Consider the following 13,624-nt stretch of genomic DNA (forward strand, 5'->3'; position numbering starts at 1 on the left):
CTCTGTGGATAACATTGGACAACCCTGAATAAAAGCCTTTTCCTAGAATCAATGTCCAACTGAAGAACCATTTAGGAAGATTTATTTGTATGAACATCACTAACAATATATATTATATAATATATAATAGAGTGTTTGACTTTCAGCATTAACACATCCAATTGGCAGCAATGCAACTGGCAGCAAATTTAAATACAAGTCTGAATATTCAGACTTGTAGCACATTTTCTTATCTACAAGAAATGTGAAATGTCTGGTCTCCCACCAGCAACTGAGCCTGTCTGGCAATGTAACACATAATATCTCTCCTCCCACCCACTGCGAAACTAGTACACTACTCCATACTCCAAACTCCACTACTCCAAACTCCAGTCCCCCCACTGCTCTCCTTGACAAACACAATTAGTCAGCTGCACAAGCTTGCTGGTGTTGTTCTACGAAGGGTCCAAAAAAGGCCCCAGTTTCCCAGAATCCAGTGTTGTTTTACCCAGCAGGCTGAGCGTTTGGTCTCCCAGTCGGGAGAGGAGGCCTGTGGAGTGAGGGGAGCAGGGAGGGCCAGCCTGCAGAGGAGGCGTGACATTCCACACGCACCTCACTTCTCTGTCTGTGTTTGTTCAGATGGAGTTATGCACTGTTCTTCCCACTCACCCTGACTTCTCATGGGCTGCGAAGCAGCTTGACCCCTGTCATAAGTGGAGACAGATTAAATTAGATTCACAAGAGAGCTATAACACATGTACAGTGATCTCCAACTGTGTTTAGATTTGTTTTGTTTTTTTTCATTTGTTCTAGAATACCCATTCTGGCTTAGACAGATGGTTCTAAGAAGAACATTTAATTGGTGTATCAAGCCTTTATACTATGTAAGGTTCTCCATCATCACACAATTTAAAGTTCTTTCAACTATCCATCCAGCACACTATAATCCATCCAACATGCTATACTTTATGTTTGTGTAAAACAAAACTGGTTCTTCTGTGGTGGTAATCTAAGGAACCTTTCTTGGCATCTTTATTTTTAAGAATGTATTCATTAGGAATTATTTGTTCTGCTAATCACGTTAAATGATTCTAAAGATAATGATCCTAAAATAATTCTATGACACTAATGCAGTATTAAAAAATTTTCAAGTAAAAAAGCTTGTCCTCTTAGGAAAGCATATTGCTTAATTAAAATCCCTTTGATAATACAAGAGTAAAATGTCACAGCTCTCCTATGCAACTTCTCCAGTAAAATTTGTTTATTTAACCACCCAATCACTGGCCTTGTTGTTCCATTGAATCAAATCTATCCATATTTGCCACAGCTTGCTAATACCAAGTAATTACGTAATGCATATTGTAGACCAAAGAATCATGGAAATGTTATTCTGGGATTAGCCCACTTGTCAAATCATGGTTCTGCCTTCTATGCAGGCTAAGCCATGCTGTGTTGAAAATGTGAGCACTTGCATTTGTGGAAAGAGTGAAAGTGTATCAGTGTTCTGAAAGTAGTTATTATAATAAATTATAACCGGCCAATCAGGTGATGTATTATAGAAACTTATTCAGGAGCATGACTAATTATGGTTGGCTGTTTAGAAAAAAGTGTAAACTAGGGAGATTGGGAATAAGTAGAGGCCACATTGTACAGCAGCATTTAGTGATTTAGTTATTTATGTATGTATATACGCATGTATGTATGTATGTATATATGTTATGGCATAATTTTTTAAGTGTTGAAGACACTTTAACACTTACTGCTCAAGACGACTCGATCACAAAGAAATTTTGCATGAACTATGAGCAAGACGAATTTTGTTTAATTTAGCACAAATGAAGACAATCCATGACCTTTAAACGACCCCTATGCCTAAACTCGACTGTTTGGCACTTTTCATTGCATTGATGCAGCTGAGCAAGCACCACAAGAAGTGGCAGCTGAGTTGACTTGTGTGACCCTGTTGCCCTCTCTTCTTCTGAATTTCAAGCAACGAATCTGTGCTGTTTTAAGCATTTTTTGACACTGAAGTTTGTCAGATGCTATGCTGAGAAGACTCCTTAAAAGTGGGCAATAAGGAGCTTTCATAAACATTTAGGGAGATTTCAGATTTTGCCTCCTGTTTTCTTATTTAAATGACATTTTAGTCGCACCTTTTGACCAGTTTCTACTCAAGCTGAACATTAATTAAATCGTAGTTATTCCTATCAATAAAAATGACCACTTTGTCCCAGATTAATCATACAGGTAGAATGCTAAAGTGTTGTTAGTTATGGCTCAGGAGGATCTTACTTGTCAGAAAATGATTAGTAGGCCACATCCAATTGAGTCCTGTGCATGTGTGCAATCACGCCTAAACAAATGAGATTAAACTCAGTCACAACTCGCTGATTATTTGGGCATGTGACTCTGTGCGTATGTGTGTAGGCTGAGCATGAAAGAGAGAGAAAGTGAGAGAGGCACGCACAACAAACCCCCCTCTAAAAAATGTAAACTTACCACTGCACCTCCACTCAGTGATACTTTGAGCTCTTTCACTTCATATTCCATATATATATATATATAATCTTCCAACTACCAACCACTCATAGACTGCATCCCTTCATCTTTAATAACAAGGCTCCCACACCCCCTGCTGGTTAACACACCTTGTCTTTCATGTATAAAAGTGAAAAGGCTGGACGTTTGCAAGCATTTAACAAAATTAGGGAAACTCACCATTTAAAGAGGGCAATTTATAACGCAATTACAAAAACAGTAATATGGAAAACAAGAAAATACATTTTAAAGCACAGTATCAGGCTTGGGAATCTAAGGAACAATTTGTAAAAGACGGATAGTTGCATGCTTTAACTATAGTCATTGAATTTATCAAGATAAGCAATTCAGCTTCAATGTACGGTGTAACACTGTATTTTTGAGCTTTTTACAATTTATAAATTAACAACGAGCCATTTCATTAACAGCAGGCCATTTTGATTCCACTTTACAATATCCCTGGAAGTTCACCAATAACAAAAACCCACATCAAAACAAACAAAAGACCAACTGATGCTTTCCTGACAAACATTATATCTGTTTTCAGACACAATCATACTGTCAACTGGAGCTTCTGCATGGAAAATAATTTTTAGTCTAGGGCTTGGTGTTTGTCCACAGGATGGTCTGTAAAACTGAAATGGCGGGGTACAATAAAAATATTTTAATATTCTACATGCTTCCATGGTGGTAATTTTTTTTTTTAGTAGGTGTCATTTGCGGTGCCATATCTTACCAGGTTGCCTAGTCTTTTGAATTGTGTGTTTTGTTAATACTTCTGGCTCTGCACTGCCTCAGGCCTGTACAGTTGAGATGGTAAGGATTTACAAATTCAAGCTTATCTGAAAATTTAAAAATTACCTGTGAATAGTTGAGTCCCCAATTCAAGTTGATACTGAAAATGTATGATGTCATATGTCTGAGTAAAATGACATTTTCTTAAAACATCCATGTCAAAATTATTCAATTTATATTCAGTATTGCTGACTTTTATATCATAGCTATAAAACTGGGCTCAACACAATTAAGCCTTTGGGATCTTTTTAATGACACTTAATTTGCTTCAGCTTTGATGCATATATATATAAATCCCACCCACACCTTCAGCAAACATGGCAAAGAAAAAGGATCTCTCATAACAGCTAAGACTAAAAATTATTTCATTTAACCAAAAAGGCAATGACTACTAGAAATTATCCCAGAAAAACTTGTTGGAAGTATCATAAGTAAGTTTAAAAGTCATGGTACTGCAGCAAACTTACCTGGACACGGAAGAAAGAGCAAAAATTCACCAAGAACAATCAGACATTTGAACAGAACAGCTGACAAAAACTCTCATATTACTGCCAAAAATGTGCAGTATGACCTGATGATGGCAGGAACAAAAGTATTAGTGAACACGATAAGAAGAACACCATACAAGCAAGGACTTTATACTCAGACACCTTGCTGCACTCCATTCTTGGCAATGTCATGGAATTTAGGCCTGTGGAGTTCTGGGAGACAGTTTTATGAAGTGATAAAACTAGATTAGAACTGTATTGATCCATAGATCAGTGGTATGTGTGACGTAATAAAAGCAGGGCATATGACAAAAAAGAACACCATGGTCAAGCATGGAGGTGGGTCAGTCCTATTGTGGGGGTGTTTTGCTGCTGTAGGAACTGGCAGTCTTGACCGCATGACTGGCATTATAGATTCTTTGAAATACCAGGCCATTTTGGAGAAGAATGTGATGCCTTCTTACTTTCCAGCAAGACAATGATCCCAAGCATACGTCCAAGTCAGCCAAAGCTTGGTAGAGGGATCGGTCCTGGAATGTCCTTGAGTGGCCATCTCAGCCCCAGGATTTAAATCCCACTGAAAATCTGGAACATAATAGCACAGAAAACCACAAAATTCTAATGAGCTGGAAGCTTCTGCACTTGTGAGATGGTTAAAAATTCCAATGAAGAGATGGCAGAAACTTGTGAGCATCTACCAGAAATGTTTATTGGTGGTTATAAAGTAAAGGTTGCTTACGATGATGAGCCAATGGTAGTTGGCGCCCCCTGGTGCAGCAGCATTCAACTTAAATACAGTTACTTTTCTGTGTTATATGGAATGACAAAACCAACCTTTAGATCAGGGTAGCTGTACAAAAAGGTTTTGACCTTTTAATAAAGTAGGAGCAGTGGTGAAATTAGGATAATATTGCTTCAACCTCAGAGGTTGGCCCTGACCTTCTGGGCAACCTTCACTCTTTTGGAAACAGCTAACAATTTTTAATGCACAAAGAATGATTAACGTCCTTGTACGTACCAGTAAGAGAATTGTGTCCCGATATCAATATTTGATATTTTTCATGTATGTGTCATACATAAAATGAAAAAACTGAGACTACATTTACCTGGATTAGCATTACGGAGAAATTTACCATTCATACAAATACAGTACAATAAATAAAATTCAGACAGCACAGTTGCTTAACTGCGCTAAATGTCTGCTAACTTGTTGATCTTTTCTGATCTTCCCCTTCTATCAAGTTTGTGTTTCCTGCTTTATTAAGTCCTCCTTGGTTGTAACAAACAGTTGTTAATAAAAAAGGGGAAAAAATTCAGCTTCCATAATAAAATAAATACGTCACCAAATATTGGATTGAAATATCAGCCAATCACCTGCCAATATTGATGATACTGATATTATCGCATATTCTCTTTGAAATAAGGGAGAACTGGTACACAGTCTGTTGGATACCCTTTCCCAGATTCTTATACAGTGTACAAAGTGTTCTAATGTACCCTAAATATAAAAATATTGGCTGTTTTTAAACACCTAGCACAGAGCTATTTCAAGCTAGACAATTTTGGAAATATGACTGCAAAATTGGAATAGCGCTTGGAGTTCTGCAGTCCCTTTAAGTAGTAGAAGTCTACTGATAATGGCTGGATCTGTCCGAACTCATAGCAAAGCCGGTGTATGAGGAGCCTGGCCACTTCCTACGTCCATGACGTACGAACAGCCAATGAGCTGCTTTACTCTCCAACCAATCAGCACTAATGCCAGCGTTCTGTTGCCCAAAAACCGTTTGCTGTAGAAAAAAGGAAACATAAAGGTACGTTTTCTTTGCTTTTTTAGTGCAATACATCCTTCTAATTTCGAAATTTAAAGGAAACTTTTAACTGTTTAGCTCCATTTACCCCCATTCATTGAGGACTTGCTCGCGGGCGCCCTCTGGCGTTTTGCAGTCCTGTTTTTTTGACGTAACAAGGGAAATACGAAGAGGTCCAGCTCCTCATGAACAGACTCTGGTTCAGCGAAGATGTGCTGATCACCAAACAATAAGTACCAGCATATTTAACGTTTTGTTCGATACGTTACGATTTGTTTATCTCCCTGCGGCAGGCGTGACTGAACAGACTTCTGCTATGAGTCCGGACAGACCCAGCCATCATCAGTACACTTCTAGATCTGTGGTTGGTCCAACCTGACGCTGTGCTCTGGATGCTATTCCTTATTGGTTAATCGTGAAGTGTGCTGTGATTGGTCCAACCTGACGCTGTGCTCTGGATGCTATTCCTTATTGGTTAATCGTGAAGTGTGCTGTGATTGGTCCAACCTGACGCTGTGCTCTGGATGTTATTCCTCATTGGTTACTCGTACATTCGCCCCGCCCGCTGAGCCTATTTTAAGGATTTAAGTTCCCTGAACAAATGTGAATATGTTAGACTGGTCCTTGTTGAAGACGTGACAACAGCGAACCAATATGATTAACTGGCGGGTGAGGACTTTTATTTTCCTATATCATGTAAGAATATGGTTGTCGTCTGGGTTAACCGTGTTGAACACCGTGTTTTTTTCTTGGGAGCAGTTCGCTTCTCCCTCTTCAGCCCAGACGAAGTTTGCTTATCTGTAATAGGGTCGATGTGGTCTGTGAAGTGTTTTGTATGTGCCAAGCCTTATCATGTATTTAAATATCTCTAAATCTGTTTATGTCTCCTACAGTAACATGAGCTAACTTAGCTATATTACTAGAAAACAGCACCATAGCTTTCGTGTCCTGCGCTCTGGAACACTGTATTGACTTAAATATTTCAGCTCTGAAGATGTATTAATTCCATATATCGGTATAATGTCAAGGAAAATGCTTGAAAACGCTTATTACACGTGTATAAACAGCTGCTGTGCTATACCGGACGGCGGTTCCCTGCCCCCTCCTCAGATTATATTCTCAGCTGTTCTGGACATTTCAAGAGAGGCTCCAAGAGTCAGCAGGAATGTGTAGATACAAAAGAGTTTACTACTTTTATTTCGAGTACAGTTGGAAGTCTTTTTTAGCATACTGCTTCGTATTCTACCAGGACTGCATTGCCACATGTTAGCATAGCTGAATATTGATCATTAATTGATTCTGGTTGAATATGCATAGGCCTGTAGTTGCTCAGGTGTCTCTAGTGGCGATTCTCTCCCCCTTGTCAGATTATCCTCAGCTGTTCTAGATATTTCCAGAGAGAACATTTCCTGTAATAGTATTTTGGTACTTGTTCTTTATTTTTGACTGTTTTTGTTTTAGGCTTTGGACAATGTTCCACTACTCTTATACATCCTGGCAGCTAAAACCTTGCTGCTGTGCCTTGCCTTTGCTGGAGCTAAACTGTACCAGCAGAAGAAGGCAGAAGCAGCCCTGAAACAGCAAATGGAGATGAAGAGAAAACTCGCTCAGCAAACACAGGAACTCACTGACAACAAGAAGGATGACTAAATGCTGGGGTGCATTGGAGAAAATGGGTCACATGGTAAGCTTTATTGAAGAGAATTATATATGAAGCGAATCAAACTTTAAGGGAACTAACAGTGCCATATTGGTCTGTCATTTTATTACATAATTGCCTGATTACAGTTATTTTTCACAGTTGTTAGCATTCACAATCCTGTGTTTGTCACAACAAGCAGAATGTGTTTCCGCTGTTGGGTTGTAGAATAATTGAATTGTTAATTGAGATTGTTTACATAGCAGTTAATCTTCATCTAAAATTTCATGCGTACTTATTTATGCATACAACAACCAGTCACCTTATTAAGTAGAACTCTGTCTATTTTAGCAGGTCCCTTTACCATATAGGTGCACTCTGTATACCTTGTTAGCCCGCTTTCACCCTGTTCTTCAATAGTCAGGACCACCACAGGGCAAATATTATTTGAGTGGTGAAGCATCCTCAGCACTGCAGTGACACTGACATGATGGTGTCGTGTTAGTGTGTGTTGTGCTGGTATGAGTGAATCAGACACAGCAGTGCTGCTGGAGTTCTAAACTTTAAATGTTAAACTCACCTACCTTGTTGGTCCACCTTGTAGATGTGAAGTCAGAGACAGTAGCTTATTTGTTGGTGCCAGTTTGTGTTGGTCATCCTCTAGTTCTTCATCAGTGGTCACAGGACGCTGCCCACAGGACGCTACTGGCTGGGTATTTTTGGTGGACTATTCTCAGTCCAGCAGTGACACTGAGGTGTTTAAAAACTCCAGCAGCACTGCTGTGTCTGATCCACTTGTACCAGCACAACACACACTAACACGCAACAGTTCATATTTCTCCTTCAAGTATCACTGGACAAAAAATAAGAAATTAAGTATTTATTGTGTATAAAGTCTTTAGTTCAGATGTCTGTGCTATTTGAGCTTGAATGCTCATTTTTCCATTTTTCAAATGACTGTGCTATCACGTGCCTTTGCTGTTGAGAGAAACTGGGGGGGATGTATAATTATATTAGTGAATAATATATTTTAATACAGTTTTTTAATAAACTATATAGCATATAATTTAGTAATTGTGCATTTGTTGCTCTCACTAACAGTAGCTTTTCTTTTTTTTTTTTTCTCCCAGAGATCTGCACCTACCTGTGTTGCCATGCTTCACTCACACACAAAAGAAGTGGTGCCAAACTTGTAGAAGATTCTGCAGATAGGACTGCAGCATTTAACTACTTTACCTACAGCTGAGCTAATCAGTGTGGTGTGTTTTTTATTTTTAGTGTCTTATTTAATACTATTTAATACCTCAACTTTGTAAATAAAAACACTTTTTTTGTACAGGTGTACCAATTTGTTGCTTAAATTTCCAGTGAAAAGGTTTGGGTAGGTGCTCCAGTTTTGTACATTTATCCTTCTAAATCAAATCTAGTATAACCTTAGTTATCATTGGGCTTCAGATAACACTAGATTTCCTAATCAACATTCACTAGTCATCAAATGACACACAACAAAACACAAAAATGCATGCATGAAAGAAAACCTGATAATGTTCAGCCTGTTTTGTTGTTAGGCCATGGTTTTCCAAATACATCATAACACAGCAGTCACTTATTATTTTGGCCATTCTCTGTTCCTCATGGTAGACTGATAGTAGCCTAGAGAGCTTATGGAAAATTGGGTCTCTTAATAAAACACATTTTTACCACCAGATGTCAACATAAAGCAGACTGCTTTGTCTTGTGTTAGGTCAGTGTTTGTCTCTCCAAGCCCAAGAGCACCTCATCATTGTTTTTACCTTTTTTTTAACCAGATTTAACTAATCATATCATTTTCAATTCTTCCATTAAAGCATGTGTTGGAGCAGGTAAAACAATAAATTCTGTGTATTGAGAGTGAAGTGAATGTCTACAAAATTAAATATTAATTTAATCTTTTCAACACTGCAATCATTAATCATAAGCCAGGGGTGTGGCATTTTGGAATAGCTGAGCTTAGTACCCAGGGTCCCTGGATGGAGGAGACTCTCAAGGGCTTGTATATAGTTGATGGAATTATCTTCAGACATTTACAAAAGATGGGAAGAAAGTCCACATAGCATTTGCACAGGGCCTAGAAACTTGACGAGTACCCCACCTAGAATCATCACAACTTTGAAATGAACAGCTTTTGAATGGTATGAATATGTGCCCTGGTTCCATTCCATTCTGGTTGTTTTGATTAGGTTTCCCAGTGCAAACAAATACTGATATACTGAGGGATAAAAATGACCCTGTATGTAATACTTTCGTTCCACACACTTTGCTGTATTACAATTTAGTTTGACACTATTTACATTCCAGCTCAGACAGTGTGGGTCAGGCCTTCACACTTACGGCCACTTCAGCCCTGTAAAATCCTGGACGCTCTATTGTGACCTGTTTTTTTTGTACTAAATACAGTAGACAGGTGGCTTTGCTAACAATGCTATGTGAGGTAGATGTCAGTTCAGCCATTGAACCTAATCATCTCATCATGTTCCAGTGCTGCCTAAACATGTCTCTAAAAGTGCATCTTTTCCAAAAACCTCTTGTCCCAATATTGAGGCATATCTGAACCAATCAAACCCATTCTTTTTATAAAATGGTTAATATGGATTTCATTGGATTAAAATAATCCCTTCAAACTTCATATGAAAAGCTAACGTGAAATTACTTGAATTCCATGACACTTTGTGCTCAGTTCAGATTTTTTTTTTTCCTGGACAGTCAATCAAACTCCTAATCTTCATTATACTACAGGGCAAACTTTTCCTCGCTATATATTGTTTGTGGAGTAGTGCAGCTTCATTAGGTGTATTGCAAAGAGAGAGTCAAAGCAACCAGTAACTTGATAAAGTTAAACTGATCATTGTCAATAAATCTGGAAGACTTTCAATAAAACCAACTAGTCTGTGCCTCCTTTGGCTTTCATAACATTGTAAATTTGACAGTGCATTGATTCTGCAAGATGCTGGATGCATCATGCAGGAATGTTGGACCATACACTTGCTGCACAATGCAATCATTTCTGTATGGCTGTGCAAACTTGCACCAAAATTTCTGGCTTATCTCAAAAATGTTAGTCAAGGTTAATATCTGACGACTAAAGCCACAAATACATGCCTTGTAAGATGGGGATTTCTGGGAACAGTCCCCTTTTTTGGTGGCCTGTCCCCGGCTGGAGCTGTGCCCAGATGACTGTGAATTAAAAACACACCGGAAAGTTCTGAGAAAGACCTGGCAGCGGAGCAGATAGGCAGATTCCTTGTGTTGTGCCTGTTTTGGCCAACAGAGGGCGCTGGCTGCTTCTATCTACTAACCACTTTTACCTCTTGCTCAGGGGTCGACTTCACACTTGGCAAACGTAGGGAGCCGCCTAGGGGCCCCATGAGCCAAGGGCCCCATTAGATACAAAATACTGTATGTGCTCATATTAAATAACCTATTCTAAAATATCCACACATTTTTGAAAAACATGGACTAGTGTATAAGGTGAATAAGAGATTATTTACATTATGGAAAAGAAATTCTTTTGTGTGAATTTCAGAGGGTTGAGGGGGAAAATCTAATAAAGTGATCCAAGTGCAGCAGAAAAACACAAAAAGAGGAAGAAAAGCAAAAAGCTTGTTGCTACACTCCCAAAGTGACCTTTGTTGTTTTAGTCAGAATAGAGCACTGCACAGACTGTATACAATGCCAGTGTTAATGTTAGTTTCATTTTTTTATTTAAAAAACTGGTCACCTTGGAAATCTTGGTCCCCACATTGTAGGATGGTGCCTCATCCTGCTGGAATAAACTGTAGCCATGAAGGGAGAAAATTGGTCAGCAGCAATGTCCAGATATATGCTGTGACGTTCTTCAGTGGCTATCACTGGCCCTAATGTGTGCCAGGAAAACATTCCACATACCACCAAATTGCCACCACTGGTCTATACCGTTGATGACAACAGGATAGTTCCATGCACTTGCGTTGCTAGCGCCAAATTGTGATACCTCAGTCTGCATGCTGCAAAAGGAAGCTTCTGAGGTGATATCATTTCCCCTGCTAAACCAGTCCAGTGCCCACAGGAGACTTTCATGTCCTTTGTTGGCAACGTCAGCCTCTGACATGGTTTTCATCTGATGCACACCAGATGTGATTTGCCCTTCATTCATTAATAATAATAATAATGTTACATTTATATAGCATCCTTCACAATCCCAAGGTCGCTTTACATAACAAAGGGGGGAAAACTCTAAGACTAAGCAGTGAAGGAGGAAGAAAAATGCTCATGAAGGAAAAGTCTTTAAATCAGATTTGAAGGTAGGAAAAGAAGAGCCTCACAGAGGGATTGAGGAAGAAAGTTCCAGAGTTTGGGGACCACAGCACTGAAGGACCTACCTCCCAAAGTAGAAAGTCTGGTGCGTGGGACAGTAAGTAAGTTATTACAAGAAGACCTGAGAGAGCGAGAGGGAGTGTAAAAGGACAGGAGTTCTCTGAGGTAGAGAGGAGCAAGCTTATGCAGGGCTTTGAAAGTGAGTAGTAAAATTTTACACTTTATACAGGACAGGACCAGTAGTCAGTGAAGCTAAGAGAGAATGGGAGCGATGTAAGCTGAACACTTAGCATGGGTGAGAATGCTAGCTGCAGAGTTCTGAATGTATTGTGGCTTTTGTATAGACTTTACAGGGAGACCAACAAAAAGGGAGTTACACTAATCAATACGGAACATAATGAAGGCATGAACCACAGTTTGTGCATCATTATCAGTTAGGAACGGGCGAAGACGAGCAATGCTACATAAGTGAAAGAATGCAGTCTTTGTGAGGAACTTGATATGTAGATCAAAATTAAGTGATGGTTCGGTTTAACAACAGACCATCAATACTAACAGAAAAATTGGGTGATTTTGATAGTAAAGATTTAGGGCCAAGCAGTAAGACTTCAGTTTTATCAGTGTTTAACATGAGAAAGTTATCATGCATCCAGAGCTTTAAATCAGAAATACGATCAGTTAGTGTATTGGGAGGGGAATCTGAGGGGGTATCATCAGCATAACAGTGAAAGGCCATGGCTGAATGATCTGGCCGAGCGGTGAGATGTAGATTAAGAAAAGTAGGGGTCCAAGAACTGAGCCCCAAGGGACACCACATGTAACTGGAGAGGTGGAGGACTTGTGTGGACCTAGTGTGATAAACTGTTGTCTGTCTGTAAGATACTACCTGAACAACTGACTTCATCAGTGATACCAATAGAGAAATGACGAGAAATGAGAACATCATGATTAACAGTATCAAATGCTGCCCTTAAGTTGAGGAGAAGGCGAATACTGAGAGAAGCACTATCAGCAGACCAGAGAAGATCATTAACCACACACAGAAGAGCTGTCTCAGTGCTGTGGTGAGTACGGAAACCAGATTGAAATGGCTCAAAGAGTGCATTATCACGGAGGAATGTCTGGAGTTGGGAAGCAACCACTCTTTCCATTACTTTAGCTAGAAAGGGAAGGTGTGAAATGATTCTGTGATTAGAAAGAGAATTGCATTCAAACAAAAAAAGTTGTGGTCCATTTGCACAATTCTAGACATTCTCCTTTAACTTCTTTGATCTGCAAACTCTTTTTGTCCACAGGATCCCCAATCACTTGTAATTGCTGCTTTTTGCACTGTTCTCAATAAAGCTTTAATTGACTGTGTGATAAACACAGCTATTTGGGAGATGCATAGTGCCGACTATTATGCCATGTTTAAAGCCATTACCTCATTCGTTTTGCACATTTTAGAACTTACTAAACACTAAATGATGCTAGAAATGCTGGTCTGCCTGATTTATACCACACACTGCCATCATGTAGGACATGACTTGTTTGAATGTACAATTTGTGTGAAAGTGGGTTGTACCTAATAAACTAACAACTCCGTGTATATTATGGCTTAGGTGCAGTGCGAAAAAGGCCATACGTAATAATCCGATATAGTTGTAGTCTGGGGAAAAATAACTAATGTATGTTCATATCAAAGTTCATTATTAAATATTGAGTATGACTGCAGTAGTGACTAGGCCACAGGTATGATATTATGGACTACATGCAACCAACATGAGGCTAACAACTTACAAAACAGGTTTCCTTGAAAGCAGTGAGCTCTATACTTCTAAGGGTATATTTGCTTCAGAGTTGGATATATAATAATATGTATAATACATTAGTTTGATTATACATGGAGCAGAGGCACCAGTTTCGGTGGCAAGCAAGTGAAATGAAAAGATCTCCATCTGTTCCACTGGAATCTCATGATTGACAACACATATAATATAGGCAACTCCATCTTCACTTAGCCTGCCTGGTTACTAGCATAAACAATTAGCAAGCAATAAAGCAAG

General features: G+C 39.1%; 1 protein-coding gene across 1 annotated transcript; it reads left to right on the top strand.

Annotated features, from left to right (window-relative positions):
- The first annotated feature begins 6,144 nt into the window (after positions 1–6,144).
- Positions 6,145–8,583, top strand: LOC118798405 (small integral membrane protein 11A-like). Its single transcript, XM_036557840.1, has 3 exons — positions 6,145–6,277; positions 7,070–7,292; positions 8,378–8,583. Exons 1-2 carry the CDS (start codon positions 6,263–6,265, stop codon positions 7,256–7,258), a joined length of 204 nt encoding a protein of 67 aa, XP_036413733.1. The 5' UTR covers positions 6,145–6,262; the 3' UTR covers positions 7,259–7,292; positions 8,378–8,583.
- The last annotated feature ends 5,041 nt before the right edge of the window (positions 8,584–13,624 follow it).

Source organism: Colossoma macropomum, unplaced genomic scaffold, assembly GCF_904425465.1.
Source record: "Colossoma macropomum unplaced genomic scaffold, Colossoma_macropomum, whole genome shotgun sequence".
NCBI classification, from domain to species: Eukaryota; Metazoa; Chordata; class Actinopteri; order Characiformes; family Serrasalmidae; genus Colossoma; species Colossoma macropomum.